Raw genomic sequence first — 25,576 nt, forward strand, 5'->3', positions numbered from 1 at the left:
GTTATTTAGTGACATTTGCTTATTGTTTGTCTTAAATAAGTCATCTTGCTAGGTGGTAGAAAATGAAGCAAATGTAATCTGGCCTCCAGAAAATGTAATCTGCCTCCAGCTATATGACACAACAATGAGGAATATGAGCTTTGAAATCTGATCAGGATTCAAATCTTGTTTTAACCAATTAGGAATATTTGCACAAATTAACCTCTTCAGTAAATGGAAAATAGTAACCACCTGTCTCATGGAGTGTTATTCAGTTCTTTCACTGTGATGATACACATAAAGAACTTATCACAACATGTGGTTCTTAGCCCTCGGTAAATGTTAGTTATTACCATTATAGTCTTTAGAATTAATATTAGTAGTAGCAAATCATATTTTGAGAGAGGCTTATGTTTTTGGAAGTAACCAAAGTTTATTTAGTGTCATGTTTACTATATAAAGTCAGTGGTTGAACTGGGAAAATAAAAATGGAATATAGTTTAAAGTAATGTATCTCATTTTCAAGCGGGACCAAAGAGGAATTCTAGAAGTGTTTTGAGCAAGATAAGTATTCCTAGAATGATTGTAGGTATAGTCTTTGAAGAGATTATATCTGCTAAGTGCTGGTTAATTGAATATATTAATGAATTCTGTTAATTGTAGCTCTCCTTTATATATGCTGTAGATGTTCTAACCTACTTAAAAAATAAATTCTCTCATAATCCTAGTCTGTATATTACGCATGTACCTGTGGAGACATATTATATATTAATATATATACAAAAAAGTAGTATTTTTCCCTGCTTTCATAGCACCCTACTACGTCTGACACCAAATGTGTGAGAGTTGTTTTTACACACACCAAGCACTTCTGTAGTGGTCACCAGCTGGATGTCTTCTCATTCAATTTAATTCTGATATTCTGTACCTGGAGAGAATGTCGTATCCTACAGTTGAAGTACTCGGTTCCACAAGACTGCCACCAACCTCAGATGCCAGTTGCAAGTAATAAGTTATTACTTGTATTTCAAACTGGCTAGCTATAAAATACAGCTTCTACTACTCCATTTGGATTCTATTACCTTGCTGTAGGGGCTTGTCGCTCATAGATCTCAGGGGAGCTCTTTGCTTGTATTTATCCATTTATTATAAAGGATATCACAAAGGATTCAAATAGCCAGATGGAAGAGATATAGGTAAAGTATTGGGAAGGGTCATAGAGTCTATGACCTCTTTGGCAAGCCATATTCTATGCATTCCCTTTTGTTAAGCTATCCAGAAGTTTACTAGGGGCTTCTTACAGAGAGGTGGACAACTTATAGGCTGAAGCAACACTAAAATTGCCAATTCCCTTTTGTTAAACTACTGGTTTTATAGGACTCCAGTTAAAACAGCAAAATCAAGATCAAAAGCAAGAAGGGTCCTTGGGCAAAGTTTTGTGTTCTTTATTCCTACTCCATCTTTCTCAGGAAACTACCAGATACTCAGGAAGTATCTAGTTGCAGTGGGTCCTTGTGCTACAGTGTAGCCATGATCCCTGGTAGGGGACACACGGACACCTAGACGAGGGGAGGGACTCACAAGATGCAGTCACGTTCACTAGGGCTTGGAGAACCGTTCTCACTGAAGCCCTAGACATAATAACTTGATCACTGAAGAAGAATGAACCTTGCTAAATGTAGTGAAAACTCTTACAGGTTTTGATGATTGCCAGGCTGTGTTCTTGAAATGAAGAAAGGGTCTCTGCATCAAAAGTTCTCCAAAACAAACATGTCACCATCATCTCACTCTCCTAGTCCACCATCTCTTACATCTAATATGAGATCTAGGTCGCTTTCACCTTTACTTGGATCTGGGATTCTGTCTTTGCATTCTGAAGGACAATGGTCACATGAAGAAATTGAGTGTACAGACAAAAACAGTATGCTTTTGGACAAAGACCAGAAAGGTAATGCTTTTTAATCTAATAATTTGTTTGACCACAGAAATGGAAAATATTGAGCTTATATTTTTGGTCATAATGTAATTCCCATCCTGGTACTAAATAGAAATGATAGCAATTATGTAAGGACAGTGAGAAGACAGGCTTTTGGGTGAGGGTGAAGATATCTGAGCCAGTTAGGGGTAGGGAATTTCTAGAAAGAGGAAGCTTTATTTCCTGTGGAAATTGTACAATCTTGTGCAAATAATTTTTCATAAATTAGAATACAGTGGACCCTTGACTTGTGAACTCAATTAATTCATGAGGGCTGGTTGTAACTCAAGTTGGTCAGGCTCCTTTGCACAGCCTTCAAAGTCTTTGTGCTGTATAATTTTAGGTACAGTTTCTTCCGGGCAGATCTTAGGATCCTTAGAGAGACATTATGGGTTAACCCCACACAGGAAAGAATGTTGTAATGTTCCTTCCAGAACTCTGTAAGGGTTAAATCTGTATCTGAGACCATCTGGAAAAGTAAGTGACCAGCATTCAGGTCCTAATTCAAGACTTTAGTCCTAAGTTAAAACTAAAATGCTGATTGTAACTGAAGTTGTTCGTATGTCAGGCCAGTTGTAACTTGAGGGTCCACTGTATTAATAATTTTTCTATCAATGTTTATATAAAAATTAAAAATTTTAAATGTCAAACACTTAGCACAAAACTAAAATTTATAATATAATGTTGTTATAAAATACTGTAAAGTATTAGTTATTGTGATTAGAAGTAGGTAACTTTACATTTTTTACATCTGTATGGATCAAGCTTTTTGTTATGTAGTATCAAAATGATTTTTTTAATATTTGTGTCTCCCTCTACTGATAATCTTTTTCTGTAATTTCAGCACCTGATTCACGTGTAGGAATCCGATATATTACAGAGGCCCTCATTAAAAAACTCACTAAACAGGACAATTTGGCCTTGGTAAAATCGCTGAACCTTTCACTTTCTAAAGATGGTGGCAAGAAATTTAGGGTAAGTTTCCAACAATTTCTGAATATACACATTGATTTTAATTTTCTTGTGCTTTAAAAATACCAAAAAAAGAAAATAGAGAAAAAAAGAGAGGACTTTGATCTTATGTTATCTAATTTGTAGTAGGTTTTTTATTGTTTCCAGTGAAAGACTATCTCCAAATTCATAATTCCCTATTAGCTGATATTCTATACATTATTGATTGTCTCTAGAAAAGAGATTGATAAACTACAGCTTTCAGGACAGATTGTCTTATAAATAAAGATTTACTGGAACATGGCCAAATTGTTTATTCTGTGGCTTTTTATGCACTGTAGTAGAAAAGCTTAATAATTGTCTCAGATACTGTATGGTCCATAAAGCCAAAAATATTTATTATTTGGCCTTATTGTAAAAAGTTTGCTGTCTCTGCTCTACTAGTGTGTTCATTACTTTCTTCATAATTATACAATTATGAATATATTGTAATAGCTTAGTTTTTTAATTGTGAAAAAAATAAAACTTAGATTCTACCACAATATTTACAAAAATTCTAGGACTATGAAGAGCTAAATAAAAATAGAACAAAATAACCAACAAAAAAATGCTATAAAAGTATCAGGAAAAAATATAGAATTTTTTTTTTTTTTTTGTACCAGGGATTGAACTCAGGACCTTGCACTTGCCAGGCAGGTGTCGCACCACTGAGTTACATGCCTGGAAAATATTTTTTAAATATTATAGTAGGGAAGGATATCCTATGCAAACACTAACCCCTAGTAACACAAGGAAAAATACTAATAGATTTAGCTTACAGAAACATTTAAAAGACATGTTTAATAAAAGACATCTTTTTAAACATTAAAAGCAAAAATCTGACAGGTAGTGTTTATAACTATGTATGTATATCTGTAACAGTATCCGTATAATATAAAGATCTCCTAGGGCTGGGGATTTAGCTTAGTGACTCAGTGAATGCCTCACAAGCACAAGTTCCTGAGTTCAATACCTGGTACCAGAAAAGAAACAAATTTATATAAAGATCTCCTACAATTCTATAAGAGTAGGAGAGAGAGAACACAATGGAAATATGCAACAGATATGAATACGAAGCTCAGAAAGTACTGTAAATGATCAATATTAATGTGAGCATGTGTTCAATTCATTAATATAAAAGAAATAAAACAATAGTTTGAGAATTTTCATCGTTTACATCCAATGGACAAGATTTAAGATTATTTCAGTGTTCATAAAGGGTTGGGATGCCAGGGATTTAGCTCATGGTTCTGCCACCTGCCTTGCAAGCATAAAGACCTGAGTTCCATCCCTGGCACCAAAAAGAAAAAAAAAAGGAAAACACAAAAGGGCTTGGGAAATGGTTAGTCTGTGTTCTATGGACATGTAAATTGATTGAGCATTTTAGGTAGGTGGTTGTATTTATCGGAATTTTAAATGTTCTTAATTGATCTAGTAATTAAGTTTATATTCACTGAATTTATGTCACTGACCCAGCAATTCTATTCCTTGTTATTTATCCTACAGATACTATTTACACATGAATACAAAAGTCTCAATATGATATTTTATTGAGCATTATTTAAATAGAAAAACTGGAATTAACTAAATGTCTGTCAATAGATTGGCTAAATAAATTATAGTATAACATACTATGAAATACTATGATTTTTTAAAAATGTGATTAAGAGCTCAGTGTGTTAACATGGAAAAATGTCCACAGTTTTTGCAGGGAAAATAAAATAAATTCTAAAGCATTTTATTTATCATGTCTCAAAATAGTTTTTAAAAATTCTGTTTGTATATGATGAAAATTAATAGAAAGAGCCGGATACTAGACATGCCAGTCTCTTTACAATGAGCAGTGTAACTTTGCAGGAGAAGGGAGTCTGGGAAGAGGATATGAGGACTTGTGTGCTTTTATGTTTTGTTTGAATTTTTTGCTGAGATATATTGCTGCAATTTTTTACCTTGTATAATTAAAAAAGGGAAAAGGAAACATACTGGTGTTTAAAAGTTCTAAAATGGAAATATCAAATTAATACTTAACTGGGCTGGGGATTTAGCTCAGTGGTTCCACCGCCTGCCTTGCAAGCACAAGGACCCGAGTTCGATCCCTGTACCAAAAAAAAAAAAAATTACTTAACTGTGTGGTATTATATGCCAGGCTTTGTGTCAGACTGTGGAGGTAGATACAAAGGTAAATGAGTTTTCAGTCTCTGGGCATTCAGGGTTTAGTGTGAAGAATACCTAGGGCTAAGAGGAGAAATAGGGAGAATCAGAGAACATGCACAGGTGAGGCCAACCCTGTGAAAAAGCCTGGAGGAGCTCTTGGAACACTGGGGCCAGAGCACAATGAGAAGAGGACTAAGGAGGGAGAACTTCAGGCGAAAAAGGTGATAAAAGAATGTTATAGGGTAGTCAAGTAAAATAAAATTGGAAATCAGTGGATTTAACAGTTAAAAAGTATTTCTTTTGTTTCTCAAACCCACCAAGTTCATTCTTTCAGGTCCTTTGCATTTTTTTCCTCAGCTTGGTATTTTCTCTCCTTAGATGTTTACCCAACTGGCTTCTTCTTTTTTTTTCCTCATTGAGTTTATTGGTACATTTTAGGTATGCAGTACAGTTACATTCATTATTGGGATCTTGTACCTATACATGACAGGTCTTGGTTCTCATTTTTCCCCTTGTCCCTGCCCTCCTTCACCCCATCCTCCCCTCCCTATTTACAAACACTTTATTTCCATTTTCTCCTATTTTTTTCATTTCCCTTATTACCTTTCCCCTACCCTTCCCACTTTCCCTACATCTTTATCCCTTTTCTTCCTATTTCATATTGTCAGTTATCTCATTAGGATCTTAGGTACTATTATAGTTTATTCACACCAGAGAAACTATTCGGTATTTACACATGTGTGACTTATTTATTTCACTTAGGAGTATATCCTCAGTATGTATCCATTTTCCTATGAATGAATCTAATTTCTCGTTCTTTATGGCTGAGTAATATTCCATTTTATATAGAAAAACCACATCTTCTTTATACAGTTTCCAGTTGATGGGCAAATGGGCTGTTTCCAAGTTTTAGCTATTACACATTGTGCCGCTATAAACATAGGTGCGCATATATCATTGTGATATGATTCTTTTAATTCTTTTGGAAAGATACCCAGCAGAGGGGTGGCTGGGTCAAATGGAACCTCTAGTCCCAGCTCTTTGAGGTATCTCCATATTGATTTCCATAGTGGTTGCACCAGTCTGCACTCCCACCAACAATGGAGAAGGGTTCCTTTCTCCCCACAACCCTGCCAACATTTGTTATTGTGTGATTTCTTGATAGCAGCCATTCTTTGTGGGGTGAGGTGGAATCTCAGTGTTGTTTTCATCTGCATCTCTCGAATGACCAGTGATGTGGAATATTTTTCATATATTTACTAGTTGCTTTTACTTCTTTGTCTGAGAAATGTCTGTTCATTCAGATGCCCATTTTTGAATTGGGTCCTTATATTCGGGGTGCTGATTGTTTTGAGTTCTTCATATATTCTAGATAATAGTCCTTTGTCTGAGGAACAGCTGGTAAATTTTTTTCTCCACACTGTAGGTTGTCTCTTAGTTCTACACTTGATCTTAGCCAAAAGGCCGAGAAGCGATTGGTTGTCTCTTAGTTCTATTGATGGTTTCTTTTGCAGTGCAGAAGCTTTTTAGTAAGATGAGATCCCAGTTGTTGATTCTTTCTGCTAGTTCCTATGATACTGAGGATTTGTTCATAAAGTCTTTTCCTATGCCAATGTCTTCAAGAGTTCTGCCTTACTTATCTTCTAGCAAGTTTAGTGTTTCTGTTTTAAAATTTAGATCTTTAATCTACTTGGATTTTAATTTAGTGCATGGTGAAAGATAAGGGTCTAGTTTTAATCTTTGGCAGCTTGAGATCCAGTTTTTCCAACACCATTTATTAAAGAGGCTATCTTTCCTCCAGTGGGGATGGTCAGCTCCTTTGTCAAAGATGACGTAGCTGAGTACATCTGGAGTTGTTTTTGTGTCTTCCAGTCTATTCCACTGATCCTCAGGTTGGCTTCTTGTTATTAAGGCAATCCTAATTAGTCAGCCTCTCATTCAGTCAAGAAGTATTTATTCAGCTCACCTGTATACAAGGCAGTAGTGCTGTAGCAGTGTACACAACGGACACAATCTGTCTTTCATTCTTTCACAAGATGTTGTCTTTATTTTCTTGTTAATTTTTTTTACTGTCTGAATATCTTGTTTGCCTCTTTGTCACTGCAAATGAGCACAAAAAAATTTGTTTTTCTTATTTACCACTGTATTTCCTATACCTAGAAGAGCTCTTGGCACATAATCCATGTTAAGTATTTGTGGAATGGATAAATGGATGGCAATTTTGGAGAGAACTGTTTGAATACATTGATGTAGTAGAGGGTGTATTGATTGTACAGAAGAGGATCACAGAAAAGTTGAGGTAGTGGGAATGATAGCAGGAGAATTCTTAGACAGTTTGAACTTCTTAGTATATGTAGAAAATGTTATTGTCCACATTGGAAGAAGGAAGGTTTAGTGACTTCATGGAGTTGCTACTTATGGTTAAGGAGAGATACACTAGGATTGTCTAAGAAAGTAGTAAGGGTTTATTATTCTTGGATGGCTGAACACAACAGCCCGTGATGTACATACTTAAATATTGTGCTTGTATGTCAAGGTATCTGTTGTGTAAAGTGTTTACTCATTTGTTTCCGATTAGTATATCGAGAATTTGGAAAAATGTGTTAAGCTTGAAGTGCTGAATCTGAGCTATAATCTAATAGAAAAGATTGAGAAGGTGGACAAGCTCTTAAAATTACGAGAACTCAACTTATCATATAACAAAATCAGGTGAGTAATAGCTCTTTAGGGTCTCCTTGTAGGCAAGTGCTATCCCTATAGTAAGGGCTCCTTTGAAACAGCAAATGTTTTGATCCTTTTCCATTGATTGCTAGCCCTTTGCATGTGATAACTATCTTTATGTTTTGGCATTACTTATATACAGAGTGATATTTTTTATCTAACATTACTGAAGATGCAGATATATTTTTTTGAGTACCAAACATTATCTTAATTCCATTTTTGGCAGGAAATTTCCACAGATGTGGTCTGAGACTCATTGTTTTATTGTGTAAAGAGCACTGACATGAAGCAGAATGTTTTACCCCTATGATTTTGATCTCATTGACATTCTTTTCTCACTGCTATAAGAAGTATGCTCTTAGGGGATTTAGCTCAGTGGTGCTGCTGCCTGCCTCGCAAGCGCAAGGTCCTGGGTTCAATCCCCAGTACCAAAAAAAAAAAAGAAAAGAAAAGAAAAGAAATATGCTCTTAATCTTGTTTCAGATTTATTATAGACAAAATGATGAAGAATCAGATCTTGAAAATCTTTTTGTTTTGTTTTGTCTTTTTGGTGCTAAGGTTTAAATCTTGGGCCTCTTATGTGCTAAGCATGCAGCTTACCTTTGAGCTATATCCCCTGTGGCAGATCTTGAAAATGTTATAAACATATAAATGTGTGAGTCAGACTTAATAAATATCAAAAGCAAATGACTAGAAGTTGCAGAAGTTACATTAAGACAAAAATGAAATGGCAATAAAACATAATTTATCAAAGTTGTAAATAAAATTTGTATAAAAAAGAATTGATGTTGATGAAAATAATTTCAGTAATATAAAAATGAAAATAGAGAAGCTTAGAAATTTTGCTCTATGTGAAAATTGATTAAGAAGTTAAATTAACTAGTAAACAGAAAAATTTTATCACTGCAAATTTATCAATATGGGTGATAAATGTTTTATTAAATATTCTGATTAGAATACTTGTATTCATAAGCACAGTATCACGTTAAGGCCTCCCATATCCTGCCAGCATAATTAATCTTTCTGGGATAATCTTTGGCAAGACTATAGAAAATAGCACAGTATGTGCCTGTTGAGTTGTCCAGTTTCCTTTGACTGTCTGCTCGTACTTTTCACAGTAACAGTAAGATTGCTACTCATGTTATAAGGTCTTGAACTCTGATAATATTATTGGGATTACTGGGCTTAGTGCTAAAGGGTTGGCAGTTTACCTATTCTGATAAATTTGATTTTAGCTAATTTGTTGTCATTTATGAGAAGGGTTGATAAATGAAAATTATGAAAACTAACCCTACATGGAACCATGGCTCTTAAAATGAGAAGAGAAGGATTACATCATTGTATTTAGCTAAATCTGACTCTTTTCCTTTTGTTTCCAGCAAAATTGAAGGCATAGAAAATCTGTGTCATCTGCAAAAGCTAAACCTTGCAGGAAATGAAATTGAGCATATTCCTATATGGCTAGGGAAGAAATTGAAATCTTTGCGAATCCTCAATCTGAAAGGCAACAAAATATCATCTGTAAGTTATTTAAAATAGCAAGAAATTTGTTTTTTAAATTTTAGGGTTTGTTGTTTAAAAACCTAAATTTTTTAAATGGGATTTCTTAGTCCATTGACCAAAGACCATATTCTCCTAAAACCCAGTGATTAAATATAGGCAGTTCTCATATTTCATAGATTCCATAATAACTAAGAGTTGATTTATTGGCATTTTCGCGTTTATTGTTTTAGAGACTTTATTCCCATTTTACAAGTAAACCCTCAGAGAGGTCAAATTGCTGGTCCAAAGCCACAGCTTGTGCCAGAATCCAGATTACTAAATGCATAGTAGCGTTCCTTTATCTGACAAAATTACAGCACAGTAAAGTTCTCAAACTTAAGAATTAACCTTGATTATAGCATAGGGTGTTAAAGGAGGTTGATCACTAGCTTTTTAATAGTAGAGCAACTTTGTTATTATATAATTGGTTAATGATGCATATTTTTCTCTGGAGTATAATTTATTATTTTTTCTGGTATTTACTTACAGTTAGCTGTTCAGTAAGCATTTTCTAGGTAAAAACTGATTTATTTAAATGTATATTAAAATTGGGAAAAACATGCTATAATTTAATGAACATTACTCATAGAATCAAAAATAAAAGATTTAACTTCAAATACAGGCCTAGACTTGGCTTCTTTGACTTTAATCCCTGTAAAATTTACTGTTTAAATTGAAATACAGTGTCAGAGATTTAGCTCAATGGTGCCACACATGCCTTGCAAGCACATGGTCCTGAGTTCCATCCCTGGTTTCAAAAAAAAAAAATTAAACAAATAAGTAAATAAATTGAATTATAGTAAATAACTTGTTAATTTCTTCTTTATCAGGAGTATTATAAGGCTCAGATTAAATGATACGTATGAAAATGCTTTTAAAACTTTAAAACACTATATGTCTACAGCTATATTTTTTATACTTCCACTCATGGGCCCAGTAATAAGAAGCAGTATTTATTTAATGCAGTGTTATAAGCAGTATTTATACTTTTTGTTTCATATTCATAAAGTTTTGATAACTCTGTTCTTTCACTATGACAGCCTCAGAGCCTCAGAGCCCATGCCCCATGTCATGTTGTAGAAAATTGACTTGGAACTCTTGGAGCTTATGGGCCTGATGGGAAGAGGTAGCTTTGAATCTTTTAAGTTATTACTTTTTGGTGGGGGAGTACTGGGGATCAAACTTGGGACCTTGCACTTGAGAAGCAGGTGGTGGAACCACTGAGCTAAATCCCTGGTCTGGTAGCTTTGAATCTTAAACTTGACACAAATAGTCCTCAAAGTAGTAGTTGATCCTTATGTAGTATTCAGTGTCAGCTGAGTAACAGAAAAATTCAGGAAATATTTATTATTTCTAATTTCAAATGATGTTTTCGTCCTAGTTTATATTTGACATTGACATCATTAAGACTGTTCACTTGAGAAAAGGATTATTCGCATTAACTATTTAGAGTAGTGTTTCTCAACTTTTTAAAATCCTTCTTTGTATAAGACTTTTAATTTAAAAATGTGAATATCTACATATCCTTCTATCTGTTGACCATCATATATAACTCCTTTATCTGAAAAATTAGTAAAGCTTTGTGTAAGCTTTCAATTCTCAATTTGTACAATTAATATGAGATGATAATTGATTTAGAGTAACCAAGGCTTGGGGCCAGGGATTTAGCTCAGTGGTTCTGCTGCCTGCCTTGCAAGTGCAAGTACAAGGGCCCGAGTTCGATCTCTGACACCAAAAAAAAAAACCACCAAAAACAAACAAACAGACAAAGGCTTGAATTTAAATCCTGTTTCATTTTACTTAGAGGCTCTGAGCCTTAGATATGTCACCTACTTTCTTTGAACCTCAGCTTCTTAACTATAAAATTAAGATGGTATTTTTATTATAGGTAGTTGTGAATCACAAATGAAGTGATATACAGAAAATGCTTAATACTGTCTTGGTGCACTGTATTCATTTGCTCCCTTTCTAGTTCCTCCCTCATATTGCTACTTTTGGGTAATGGGTTTTACAAATGGCTTCTTGTCATGTTTAGAGAAATTTCCTTGATTTATTCCTTCCTTTACAAATTTTATGATTTTTTTTTTTTTTTTTTTTTTTTTTTTGGTACCAGGGATTGAACTCGGGACCTTGTGCTTGTAAGGCAGGCGGCGGCAACACTGAGCTAAATCCCCAACCCTATGATTTTTAAAGTGAATATATCAATATTAGTATCATATCATTTCAGCTCCAGGATGTAAGCAGGTTGAAACCACTTCAAGATTTGACTTCTCTGATCCTAGTTGAAAATCCAATTGTGACCCTTCCTCATTACCTCCAGTTTATCATTTTCCACCTCCGTTCACTGGAAAGTTTGGAAGGTCAGCCAGTAACTACTCAGGATCGACAGGAGGCTTTTGAGAGATTCAGTTTAGGTAAGATGACCCTTTAAAAAATCTAAATTTGAGAAAGGAATTTATTATCAGAAGTTATCTAGAAAAATATATTGTATCATAAATTGAATAATGCTTTAAAAACTTTTAAGGAAAATGGTACTATAAATCAGTTAATAAGTTCAGTATGTATTCAATATACTGTGCACCAAGCACTGTATGTAGGAAGTAGTAGTAAGCAAAATATATGGTGCTGGCCTTCGTGCAGTTTATATTTTTGTGGAGAACACAGATAAAAAGCAAGTAAACCAAGGTAAAGCAACAGAGAGGAGCCCTCTTTGTGGTGTAGTGTAAAGGAATGTTGCACTAAGCAAGTGACATTTAAGCTGAAGGCAGAGATGAAAGAATTAGCCATATGAAGAGTGTCACTGAGGAAGAATTATAAAGACCCTGCTGAGTTCAAGGAACTGAAAGATCAATATGAATATAGGGAAACTCAAGAGAAATTTTGGAGAGATGGGAGGTTTTGCAATGGCACAGAGCTTTGGGGTTTAGATTTTATTCCAGGTGCTGTGTAAAACCACTAACATGATGTAATTTATAAATTAAGGAGATCATCTTTGATGTAGGACAATGACTGGGACCAGGGCAAAGTGGTGATAAATGGGCCTTTTGGAGGCCATATCAGTAATCCAAGCTAGAAGTAACCTATACTTAAATTTTACCAGTGGAAATGAAAACTGGGTTGATAAAATTTCGATATGATATAATCCAAGCACTTTCTAAGGAACTGGATAATTTCCGGGCTTCTATCTTAACTGGCTAGAGGATGATATCATTTGTTAAAAAGGAAGAATTCAGAGTTGTTTTGGTTTTGAGAGAGGATCTTGCTATGCAGTTCAATCTGGCCTTGATCTCACTATGTAGCCCAGGCTGGCCTTGAACTTACAGTAGATCTACCTCAGCTTCCTGAGTGTTGGGATAACAGGTGTGTACCACCATACACACAAGTTCAAAGTTTTTTCTGGAGGGGGTACATAAAGGTATTTTATTTCTTGGTGTTGAGAAAATAAGAGAGTTCCTACTGGCATCTGTTTTTTTCACTGTGGTCATCAGCTGAGAAAGAGACTACATTGAGTATAAGGAAGTTGGAGAAAAAAGTGAAAGATTGAAAATAGTCATTTTTAGAGTATTGTGTAATGAGCCTGTATACTCAGCCATTTGAAATTGACCTTAGTCCATTTTTTACTATTAAAAATGACAGTTTATTATGGTTTAACCCAACACTGAGAAACTTGGTAAATTTTTATTAATTTGGAATCCCTAAACCACATTTTTTTGTTGTGAAGTTTATGTTTTGGAGTCATTAAAAATGTAAATAATGCATAAGAAGGTCATTTTATAAATACACTGTTGTGGGAAATATAGAAATTACTATTAATATAGAATATTAGGTTAAAAATCTTCTCCACATGCTTTTTTTTTGTTTTATTTTGGTACCAGGGATTGAACTCGGGTCCTTGCACTTGCAAGGCAGGCCACCGAACCGCTGAGTTAAATCCCCGGCCACATGGTTTTTAAAATTTAAGACCTGACCTAAACACAGTGGCACATGCCTGTAATCCCAGCATTTGAGAGGCTGAGGCAGGAGAATTGCTGTGAATTCAAGGCCAGCCTGGACCACAGAGTGAGTTCAAGGCCAACCTGAGCTACATAGCAAGACCTTGTTTCAAAAACAAAACAAAGCAATAGTTTAGAGTTTAAGGCCTAGAGGATACAAAATAGGCCCACAGGAGTTAGATGACAGCAGTTCCAGGCAAAGAATATGCATAAAAGCCTGTAGGTGAGAAGCATCATAAATTTAAAGAGCCTAGATCATTTCAGGGAAGTTGCAGGGAGATACGATACGTATGTTTGAAGAGGCTGAAGAGGGAATTGCGACCAAATCATGAAGGGCCCTCTGCTCTTTGTATAAGTCCTTCAATGTATAATTAATGAAATCAAATAAAGTGTTTTATTTTTTATAGGGAACTGGAGAAAACTCATTATCAACACACTAAATAGAAAGAACTTAGGCATTATCTTTTTAAAATGTCATCTAAATAATACCCTCAAATAGTAAATACAATGAGCTATTACATTTTTTTCAACAGAAGAGGTAGAAAGACTGGAAAGAGACTTGGAAAAAAAGATAATAGAAACCGAAGAGCTTAAGAACAAACAGAAAAGCTTCCTTGAAGAAATTAAAAATCAAGATAAATTGAACAAATCATTAAAAGAGGAGGCCATGTTACAGAAACAGAGTTGTCAGGAACTGGAAAGTGACCTAAACACAAAAAATGAATTGGTGAGTCTGTGTTTTATGTAGCTTTGGCTGTATTCTCTTAAGGTAGAGCACAACTTCCTGACCACAGTTTGGGGAAGATGTCATGTAACAGAATATGTGCAAAAGGCTAGGAATTGTAGTTGACTGTGCACTGTGCTACCTGAAAAGCTGATATGTGTAGTTGGATTATGTGAAGTATGCTATCCAGTACAGAGGGGATACTCAAAGGTACAACCCTACAATATGAGAAGTTGCTAAGACTTCCCCAGATATTTGTGTTTTTTCTCCTCCCCTTTACTTCCTGCTCCATCTTTTCTCTCTATCACCCTCCCATCCCACCAGTGTTTGTATTTTTTTTAAAATAACAACATTGTGAGTAACACTGTAAATTGGCAAAAACTTTTAAAGGGTGATTTGGCAAAATTAAGTACATTTTAAACAGATATACCATATGTCTTAGATATTGCATTTCCAAAAGCATATGTAAGTGGTAGCAAGAAAGTATATATTATATGTGTTAGTTACTTTTCTTTCTTTGCTGAGACAAAATGCCCGATACCCAAAGTTGGAGGGGAAGAGGTCTATTTGGCTTACAGTTTGTAGAGGTTTGTCCGTAATCATCTGGCTCTGAGGCAGAGATGGCAGACAGGCATTGCAGAGGAGAAAGAACTTGGTGTGCAAAAGGCAGCAGAGGCAACAAGGGAGAGATTAACACTGTCACTCTGACCCTTTTATCTTATTCAGGCTTCTTAGGGCGGGCAGCACTCACACTTAATTCTAGTGCCCTGGAGCCTAGCATTGCATCATGAATCAACTCCAGCTTCACACACTCTAGATCAAGCCTGTGACCGCATGAGGCTTTGGGGGGACATCTAGACCCAAACCATAGCATTATATATCTAAGGATGTGTATGTGTATACATACATGTATACATAGATTAAACCACACACACACACACACACACACACACACACACACACACACGGATATTCACTACAACATTGGCAAAATTTGCAAATATCTAAAGTATCAGTGGACATCCATGTGTTTGAACAGAATATATGACATGGAAAGATACTGACACATTTTACTTTGCGAACAAAAACAAATTGCAAAACAGTAAATCAAGTAGGAATCTATACTTAAAAATACATAATAGCATACTTGGAGAAAAGGCAGAATATGTACCAAGCTCTTGAGAGTCGTCATTTCTGAGTAGTAGTTACAGAACATTTTCAAACTAACCTTTACCTACAGTATCCAAATTTTATGTAATTGGTCTTATGGTTAAAATAGGGGAAATGGTATTAAAACGGAAAGATTTGGACAAACTCAGTAGCATAGTTTGAGATAGTCCTGACTAGAAGGCTTCAGAGATTTTGAGGCCACATTATATGAGGAATGGCATAAAGAACGGGTGTTCAGGCTGGAGAACAGAAGACTCAGTGAGCTGTGACAACTTCTCAGATATTCAGTGGACTTTTTGATAGAAGAGGATTTAAAGTTATATACCAAATCCCCATGACATACAGTTATAACCTAGTAAATGGAATCATAGGAAAATAGTACTCATTTAGTAATGAAAAATTCCTACTGAAATAAAATATGATAATTAGAATGTGTTTGCTTTCACTGAAATGGGCAGAGGATGATTATAGTCTCAAGATTTTGGGGAAAGATTAAAAATGTTAGGAAGACAGACTAACTGACCGTAAAAAAGCACTTTTTAACCCAGACTATCTAATTTTGTAAACTATTAGATGTTTTTTTCTGCCTTAAGCACTTTTTAACCCAGACTATCTAATTTTGTAAACTATTAGATTATTTTTTCTGAAGGCAGAAAAAAACATTGGTATCCACCTTTTTAAAATTATCAAATAATAAAGTCCTCGATATATTTATTCTTTTTCCATTGCTCTTTCAAGATTGTCATTTTGGGCTGTTCAATTTGTTAACAAGAAAAGAATTCCGCCTAATCACTTCTTTTTTTAAAGACAGAGAAAAAGCATTCCCTTTTCTGTGTGGGAAAGGAAGTTGTAAGTTGAAATGTGAATTCTTTTTTTTTTTTTGGTTTTTTGAGACAGGGTCTCGGGTTTCACCATGTAGTTGCGACTGACCTGGAATTCACTATGTAGCCCAGGCTGGTCTCGAACTCACAGCAATCCTCCTGCCTCAGCCTCCTGAGTGCTGGGATTACAGGCGTGCGCCACCACGCCCAGCTCCTGTGAATTCTTATATACCTCTTCCTTAAACTCCTCTTTGCCTGAGAAAAGGGAACAGGATGGAAAGTCAGGACAGCTTCCCCAGCTCTGTTATTCAAAAATTCAGAGCATTTGTGGATTCCTTCATCTGCCTTTTATTTGAAGGTAGTTTTCAGATTATCTCAGCTGCATGCCTTCAGATCAGTGTCAGTTATTTTAAATTATATATGTTTCAGTTGACGTGCGCCACCGCCCAGCTCCTGTGAATTCTTATATACCTCTTCCTTAAACTCCTCTTTGCCTGAGAAAAGGGAACAGGATGGAAAGTCAGGACAGCTTCCCCAGCTCTGTTATTCAAAAATTCAGAGCATTTGTGGATTCCTTCATCTGCCTTTTATTTGAAGGTAGTTTTCAGATTATCTCAGCTGCATGCCTTCAGATCAGTGTCAGTTATTTTAAATTATATATGTTTCAGTTGTTCTCCAGTCCATAATAAAGTGGAATGGACTGATGGGTAATGAAGCCAACATAGAATTACATGCAAGCAATTTTATATGAACAGTGAATGATTTTCATCATGTAATATTTGTATTTAAAACACAAAAATAGAACATTTCTATGGTAGTGACATTTGTGAACATTTAATAAATTTTCCTGAGTTATAGTTATTTTTTAGAACACAGAGCCCATCTTTTACTTACAATAAAATATAACATATGTTGACTCTCTGGTGCATGTTAGTCAACCTGTTGAAAATCTTGGTACTATCTCCATATTATGGTTTGTTATATCTGCCTAGTTTTCTCTTTTGCTTATTTCTAATGTTATTGATATGTTTGTGCTGTGAATAAATGTTTTATAAATTGTTAACAGTTTTGCTTTTTTTTTCCTATGATTGATTGATTGATTGATTGATTTGTACTGGGGATTGAACTCGGGACCTTGCACTTGCAAGACAGGTGGCAGAACCACTGAGCTAAATCCCCGGCCCCCTCCTGTGATTATTTTTATTAGAAGTCCGGCTGTGTTCATCTCTGTTGTTATTATTGTTATTAATGAATTAAAAACAGTTGCATACATAAAGAATATTTATTTAAATTCAGAAAACACAAATGTATACATAGAAACAAAGGTTTATTCTTCCCCTACTCCATTTCCCCAGGTGTCAATATATAATCTTTTTCCATGTTTATACAATATATATGTAATTAAATACAATATTTCCTTGAATATTTTTGTGATTTTTAAAAAAAGGAATCTTGTATTATTAGCCTGCATCTTATCTTTCACAAAACAGTATACATGGTTCTTTTGAGAGAGGTTCTGACTGTGTAGTTCAATCTGTCACTGAACACACTATGTAGTCCAGCCTGGCCTCGAACTCATAATGATCCTCCTGTCTCAGCTTCCCAAGTACTGGGATTACAAGTGTATGCTAACATGCCTAGCTCTTGGCTTGTCTTTAGTATGAATCATGGCAAGTAGAATTGCTGTGTAATTTTTTTTTTATTTTGATAAATGCAAATCCCACTTCTAAGGCTTTTAGCCAATTTACATTGCCATAACATTAAGTAGGAGAGTCCAATTTCCAATTGGACTATTATTATTATTTTGAATTTATAGAAATAGAAAAATGGAATCTTGTTATTGTTTTAATTTCATATTTCTATAGTGTTTGGAGAGTTGAGTATTATGTATACATTACTGGTTATTTTGTTCTTTTTTTAGAAGAGATTTTGTTTCATAGTTATTTTAAAAGTCAAAGATACATAACAATACTAAATAATTATATACCTAATAACAGAACTTTATATTTTATATTTCTTCTTTAAAATGACAGCTTATATTCTTTTGTGCATTTTTCTGTTATTTCAAAGGACTGTTACATGTTTAAAAAAAAATTCTGGGTCCTAAATAAGAGCTTATATTCTAAAATTGTTTTCCATTTTATTGTGTAGAATATCTAATACAAATTGCATCTACAATTCTATAATGTTGTCCAGTTTTATAAAGTAATTGCTTATGCATTAGACCAGTTACTTTATAAAAGTAGCATTGAAATAAGCTTTCCAGTGGCCATTTAAACCATAGTATCCGCCTTACCCCACTGCCAATTAGTATTAACTGAACTTAGTCCTTATACTTTTGCAAGTTATTTCTTTTTTGTACTTAAATTTCCTTGTTTTATTCAGTTTTTATTCAGTTTCCTATGATTTATTTTTACTGCTAGTCTCTTAGACTTGTGAGAATTTAATGAGGTTATGAATGTGAAAATAGTTTGAAATGAATCAAGCAAAGTAATGGAAGGTGATAAATTTATAATTCATAAAGTAATGATAAAATGTGTCCATTTGACTAGTGCAAGTACTAGTAACCACATCTTCTTATGGTAAGTTGTCAATAAAGAGAAGCTTGTAGTATTACGGCTCACTTCTCTAGAGTTCTCTGTGACAGTATCTGATTGCTTCTTTCTTCTTTTAGCTCTTGTTTTGGTTTCTTGCAGGCTCTTTTCTGCTGATTTTTTATTCTTCCTTAAAGGTAGTTCTTTTAGGGCTGAACTGCATAATGATTTTTCATGGTTTGCATGATAACTTGCATTAATATGCTTGTTTACATCTTAAGTTTTGAACCTGGCTTGCCTTGTTGGGAAATGTGCTTGTATGTATATGTATTTTTTTATAATGGATGTGTACACTGGAGAATGAATTTGAATGTGGGGGAAAGAATTTGTATTATTTGTCATAGTAGTAAATATGTTAACTGCAGTCATCTCTTGATTATCCACAGTCAGTACTGCAACTAGCCTAATTTCTGTTCCTTTAATTCTTATTTTGCTCTTATTCGTGCATTTCTTCAACAGAAATTTAATTGCGTACTATATGCTAAGCCTAGGGCTATAAAAGACACAAAAGTGCTTTGAAATTCCTATTTATTACATAATACAGTATAGAGAAACCCATCCATTTGCCTTTGGTTTAGCTCTATTGTCAATGAACTTTGGGGACAGAAGCCCAAGATTAGTCGATGCTATTGATCCTGAGTTGTTTCTTTGAGACTCAGGGCCTTATAAGCATTCATTGAAAATACCAGCGTGAGCCATGTGTTAAAACATCCTGCAACCGGACAGCACGTGCATCTTGAGAAGTGGGCTGAGTGTTAGAAATCAGGAAACTTGGTGAACACTGTTTCTTCTGCACACAGTTGTACAGTTGGGCAAGTCATTTAATCTCTCTGTGCATCTTTTATCATCTCAGTTTAGTGAAGACTTGGTGAGATAGCATGTGTAAAGCATGCAGTACAGCGTGTAGCACACAATCAGTACTTGGACAATAGTGATTCCATTTTGATGGATCATCAGGAGGTGACTGTAAGCTACATCATGCACGAGTGTGATATCCTAGTCTTGTAAAATATTCATTTTTTTATTCTCTTCAACTTGATTTTTATATTAATGAACTATTTCTGCATGCTTTTTGTCTTATCTCTTGTCAAACACTGACAAAATAGAAAAAGGATAAAAATCACTTAGTGGACCTTTGAAATGAACTCAAAGGATTGTTTTAGGAGAAAGAGAGAAGGTACTGGTAGTTAATAGAATGTTTAGTTTCTGCCACTGGTTTAAATATAACTTTTGACAAGTCACTTCACCAATCTGAAACTTAATTTCTTTATTTACAAATTCGGGTAATTAGATGATTCATATTTCCTTCTAACTTGAAAATTTTTTGAGCACTGTTATAGTGGAATTACTTTCTTAGAGTTTTAATGTTTTATATTTGGATCTGATTGAGCTTATTTATATTCCTTACCTTCTATTACAAAAATAATGTTTGAACACTTAACTAAGATGCCACTAAATCACAAATTACTACAACAGTACAGTTGAAAGCAATCATTTCTCTAGTTACTGTTAAATATTATTCCCACTATAAATTGAAGCTGTCGTTAAAACTAAAGAGTAAGCTAAATAAATGAGGGTTAATTATTGGGAAATTAGGAAGTAAGTACTTAAAAATAATTGATACAGATCTATCTTCATGTTTAGATAAAACAAATTTAAGTGATTTTAAAAATTTTTGTAGTTTTCTGAAATAGTATGGTAAACTTCAAAGGTCTTTTAATGTGATCTCTTCTGAAATAATCTGTAATTCTTTTTTGTAGAATAGAGTCAAGATAAAATATTCTGAGTATTGTGCTCTTTGCTGTAGTTTTTAAAAATATAATTATTAGTTGTGATGAAAATTTGCCACATCATTGCACCTTGGCACTAACTTATTGATCCTACATGTTGTCTCATCAAATTGGGCCAATAGCTAAAACGGAAGAACATGGAACTAACACGAGCGTGTCAGAAGCAGTATGAGCTGGAACAGGAACTCGCCTTTTATAAAATTGATGCTAAATTTGAGCCACTAAATTATTATCCATCAGAGGTGAGGTGTTTGTTTGTTTAGTAATCCAGAATTAAAGGCTATATGAGATGGAGTGGAGTGGGGCTGGTGGTGGGAATACTTAAGGAATTTCATCACAACTCTACTTTCTTGTTAGGGCATCAGTAGAGTTAACAGTACTTTGGTTGAGTCTGTGATTTATTCGGCTCAGGAAGTTAGAACAGTTTCCTAAAGAGGTAAAAGCCCCAAGAGCATTTTTTTCTGATAGCTGTATCTATAACCAAAAGCTGCCATCTTAACCCTCAGTTACCTCTCTTGAGACTATGCGTTGATCAGCTTCCTGAAATCCAAACTTTTAAAGAGTGTTTCAGTACCATACAAGAATCATCTGCCTGTATGGTTTGTTCAGTTTTCATTGGGTTGAGTATTAAAACAAGCATTATTGGTACAGTGTCATAGAAAACAGAGAACTTTCTAAGACCTGGTAATTCCAACAGTATCACATATTGTTTAATTGTTTTAGATTCAAAATTAAAGTTTATTAAACTGAGGGTTTTTTTTTGGGGGGTGCCAGGGATAGAGCTCGGGCCTTGTGCTTACAAGGCAGGTGGTGGAACCCCTGAGCTAAATCCCCGGCCTGAGATTTTACTTATATTAATCAAGAAACCAAAATAAGACACCCAGATTTCTAATTTTTTGGTGGTATTGAACTCAGGTGGGCACAGACTCCCAGCCTACCCAGATAATTGAACAATTAAGTATTATACTAAAAAATCACAAAAAAAATGTACATAGTTCTTTATTCAATTAATCCATACTTTCACTCTTTAGTAATAGGATCTGTTTTGAGACCATTCTTAGTTCAAATTTCTTTTTGCTATATTAAGAATAATATAGCCAGGCATGGTGGCACACGCCTGTAATCCCAGCACTCGGGAGGCTGAGGCAGGAGGATCACTGTGAGTTCGAAACCAGCCTGGGCTACAGAGTTGAGTTCCAGAGCAGTGTGAACTACATAGTGAGACCCTGTCTCCAAAAAAAAAAAAAGAAGAAGAATATAAATTTTTCAGCTCCTAGCTATGTAAAATTAATACAAATTTAGGCCATTCTTTGGTACATTTACCATTAATAAAATGGGTAATATCATCTGACTATTTGGAAGTTAGGGTTAAACCATAAATCTATTCATTTATTTTGCTTGTAGGATGCTCAAACTGATAATGCCCCTGATGAGAGCCCTTATATTGGCAAATCCAGATACAAGAGAAATATGTTTGCCACAGAGAGTTACATTACCAGTAATGCCCAGGCAGTACAGATCAAGAAGATGGAGCCGGATGAAGGGGAGCAGCTTAAAAATGAGCATGTGACCTTGAGAGCCATTACACCACTGGACGTACAACTGGAAGACAAAGAAAAGAAAATAAGTGCAGGTTAAACAAAGTTATTTTAAATTCTTAAAAAATATAGAAAGATTAAATATGTAAGCCAACTTTGTCTCGTAATTCTTTTAATTAAACATGCTGATGCTATTGTTGCTTACATAAAAAAAAATCTAAACAAGTAGTGACTTACTGAGCAGATTTTTTTTTTTAAGATTTCTGTTATACTTGAGAATGGGGTTTTTGACAGTAATTCATGGCAACATATCCAGAAGATCCAATAAAGTATATTTCCATCCTGCCAACAAGCATTGGAACTTCTACTGAAGCAAATAAAGAACCATTTTTATTGAATCCCATATGTGTAGCCAAAACCAGAAGCAGGGCTCTGCATAAGCAGCAGCAGAGCATTTTCTTAGGCTTAGACCTAAGACTGCCTCTGACTCCTCCTTACGCGCCCTCCCCACCCAATCTAAATGAAGGATCATAACACCTCTAACAATTCACACAGGGGAAGAAGTCAAGCCACAGGCACTTAGGAGATGCTACCAGTGTCAAAGTCTGAATCCATTTTCCCACTCAGCTGTGTGGCTGCAGAAGAAAGAAAACAGCAACCTGAGTTTGTGCATCCCAGTAATCATAACTCATTGTTAGGCTTTCACTATCAGATGAGCAGTTCATTTTCCTTTGGTAGCTAAATGAAAGACAAGGAAAGCCAGTAGAGGCCGACTTGGCAAGGGGAGAGAAAAAACTAAGTGCTCCTTGTCTGCATATACTACGTCCAAGGCTCTGGAGGGGAAAAGCAAATATAAATCAGACACATATGCAAGCTAGCTTCAGAGGGTTATAGTTTTGAGAGGGAGAGGGAGAGAAATTCAAATCTGAGGTAGAAGGTGCTTGATTTAAGATAACCTCCAATAGTGAATTTTTTGATACTGTGTCCCATCATAAAGCATTTCCTTCAAACAGTGCTGTGTCTCTTTTGATATCTTAAATCTTGTTATACCGTAATGACATTTATATTTCCCAGTAAATCTGTATTCTCTCAAAAGAGTTCACTAGTCGGCTGGGGATTTAGCTCAGTGGCATTGTGCCTGCCTTGCAAGCATAAGGTCCCGAGTTCAATCCCCAGTACCAAAAAACAAAACAAAACAAAAAACATACCACCAAATAAATACATAAACAAATTTTTTTTAAAAGTGCACTAGTATTGGAAATATGAAGTAAAGTCCCTTTCATGTTAAGAATTTTACAAATAGATCAATTATAGTTCTGTATATCATGAAGCAATTTAGTTTTATGGGTTAACTGATAGAAATGAAAGCCATCATAAGTAATTACTCATTAAAATTTCTGTAATTTGTGGGCTGGGGATTTAGCTCAGTGGTTCCGGCACCTGCCTTGCAAGCAGCAATGGCCTGAGTTTGATGCCTGGTAGCCAAAAAAAAGCTGGGGGTATAGTCTACGTCAGGGATGAAATGCTTGCTTGGCAAGTGCTAAGGGCCTGGGGTTAGTCTCCAGTAAAAAAACAAAAATTTCTGTAATTTGTGACAGAATTTAATTGAAAGGAAGGAAGTCATTAAAAGGAAATTTCAGAATTCAAGATGTTTCTTGTATGTGTATGTGACCGAGTATGGTTTTTAAATTTGCAGCACAAATGCGACTGTCAGAACTGCATGATGAAATAGAAAAAGCAGAACAAAAAGTTTTAAGAACTACTGAAGAATTTAAACAACTAGAAGAAGCTGTACAACGGAAAAAAGTATGTAAAATTAAAGCATCCATGCTAAGATGAAATGAAAAATAAAATGTGCTTTTCCTTTATAACCATATAAAATTTTAAATCAGTATTGTTCTGGTTATGGAAAAATATACTTCAGGGTCAAGTATCACGCTAGCATTTATCAATTATATTTATCTTTTTTATGATCATGTCCTAATAACACATTTAAGATGTGTAGAAATAATTCAAAATTTATGTGAACGATGTAGTCCTACTTCATTAGGAGAGTGGCTACTTAAGAAAGTTGCTTCTGGATATCTCAGATTCTAATTTAATTGAGCACCCTCTACTTGTGAGGTTCTGGGACCCGGATTAAACACCAGAAGACATCTCTTCTATAACATATGCATTGTCAAAAACAAGACAAAAAAGGATATAAAATGTATACAAAAAATGAATTAGTATATTCTTCTACATTACCAAAGTGTGTCATAAACAGTTTAAACTCATGATATAATTGCATGTGGGAAATTTATAAAAAATAACTTGGCAGTTTTTAAATGTGCAACTTATTTTTGACTTGGAAAAAAATCAGCATTTCAAAACTATGACAGTAATATCATTGCCATAATTGGTAGAACAAGAATGTAGATTGAGTTCGATCCCCAGTACCGAAAAGAATATAGATTTAGAGTATGAATTCTTTTAAAAGATACAATGTAGTGTTACTTTCAGATTATATAGTAAGCAGAAATTGGTTGGAGCTTCCTGGAAATTTATTATATCCTAGTCACTGCCTAGGGTTAGTCCTGTGTAATATATAGAACAGACATATATCCTTTCCTCCTGGTCAGACTTTCAGGAGAAATAGACAATAAACAACTTTTAAAAATAAGAGAAAGGAATATAAAGTAAAGAGCATCAGTGCTGTAGGAAAAACAAAAAATTAAGAGAGACAAAGAGATATAATTTAGGTTGTGAAGACAACGGTCTCTGAGGAGGTAACATTTTGGCTGAGACACAAAGGATGGGAGCCAGTGAGGCAGAGATGGGAGAATGTTACTCTAGGCAGAGGTAACTGTGGGTGCAGGAGCCTTCAGATTAAAGATTCCTATGCAGAATGAGGGAGTGTGTGGTGGAAGATGAAATTAAAGAGTCACAAGGTTGAAGACCATGGCACCTTCACGGGCCATCTTAAGGAGTTTGAATTTTATTCAACAGTGGGAAATCTTTGAAGGGCCTCAGTAGAATAGCTGATCCCATTTGTCTTTATATAAGGTCACAGTGGCATCTGCACGAGAGTGAAATGGGATGAGAGAGATGGAAAGAGAAGAGATTTGTGTATCTTTTAGAAGGCCAGTGTTCAGTCTAGGCAAGAGATAGAAATGGCTTCCTTGAACCAGGAATATGGAGGTGGGCATGAAAAACAAGCTAACAGATTCCTGGTAGGATTGGCAGATCTGACCAGGCTTCCATTTGAATTGAAAGTTGGAGGTGAGCTGAAGGGAGCTATCAAGGTTGTTTCATAATAGTGGTGATAAAAGCTTTACATAGAAAGATTCACAGATGTAACTAATATATGTGATTTTAAAACCCATGCTTCGAAAATATGCTTGCAAAAATGGTTATTTCAATTCAGTAATATAAACTTACATTGTTCTTTACACTGTTTATTTTCTTGACTAGGTAACAAAGGTAAGTTTCAACCTGGTTCTTAACAGTAAAATAAAAATCTCAATGAGAGTTTTCTATATTTTACAATTCTGTACATTGAATAATTTTCTCAGATAACATAGAATTTTCAAAATTTTTCTGATTA

The 25,576-nt window shown here is 34.8% G+C and overlaps 1 protein-coding gene across 1 annotated transcript in view; it reads left to right on the forward strand.

Moving 5' to 3' along the window:
* The first annotated feature begins 1,613 nt into the window (after positions 1 to 1,613).
* Positions 1,614 to 25,576, forward strand: part of Cntrl (centriolin) — a 73,317-nt gene continuing 49,354 nt past the window's right edge. The window contains exons 1-9 of the mRNA XM_010602942.3: positions 1,614 to 1,927; positions 2,799 to 2,929; positions 7,677 to 7,807; positions 9,199 to 9,340; positions 11,589 to 11,775; positions 13,887 to 14,080; positions 20,575 to 20,694; positions 21,857 to 22,085; positions 23,687 to 23,796. Coding sequence (XP_010601244.1) covers positions 1,708 to 1,927; positions 2,799 to 2,929; positions 7,677 to 7,807; positions 9,199 to 9,340; positions 11,589 to 11,775; positions 13,887 to 14,080; positions 20,575 to 20,694; positions 21,857 to 22,085; positions 23,687 to 23,796 — 1,464 coding nt within the window. The 5' untranslated portion in view covers positions 1,614 to 1,707. The remainder of the gene's footprint in view (positions 1,928 to 2,798; positions 2,930 to 7,676; positions 7,808 to 9,198; positions 9,341 to 11,588; positions 11,776 to 13,886; positions 14,081 to 20,574; positions 20,695 to 21,856; positions 22,086 to 23,686; positions 23,797 to 25,576) is intronic.

This window comes from Fukomys damarensis, unplaced genomic scaffold (assembly GCF_012274545.1).
Source record: "Fukomys damarensis isolate Sample0158 unplaced genomic scaffold, DMR_v1.0_HiC HiC_scaffold_36, whole genome shotgun sequence".
NCBI classification, from domain to species: Eukaryota; Metazoa; Chordata; class Mammalia; order Rodentia; family Bathyergidae; genus Fukomys; species Fukomys damarensis.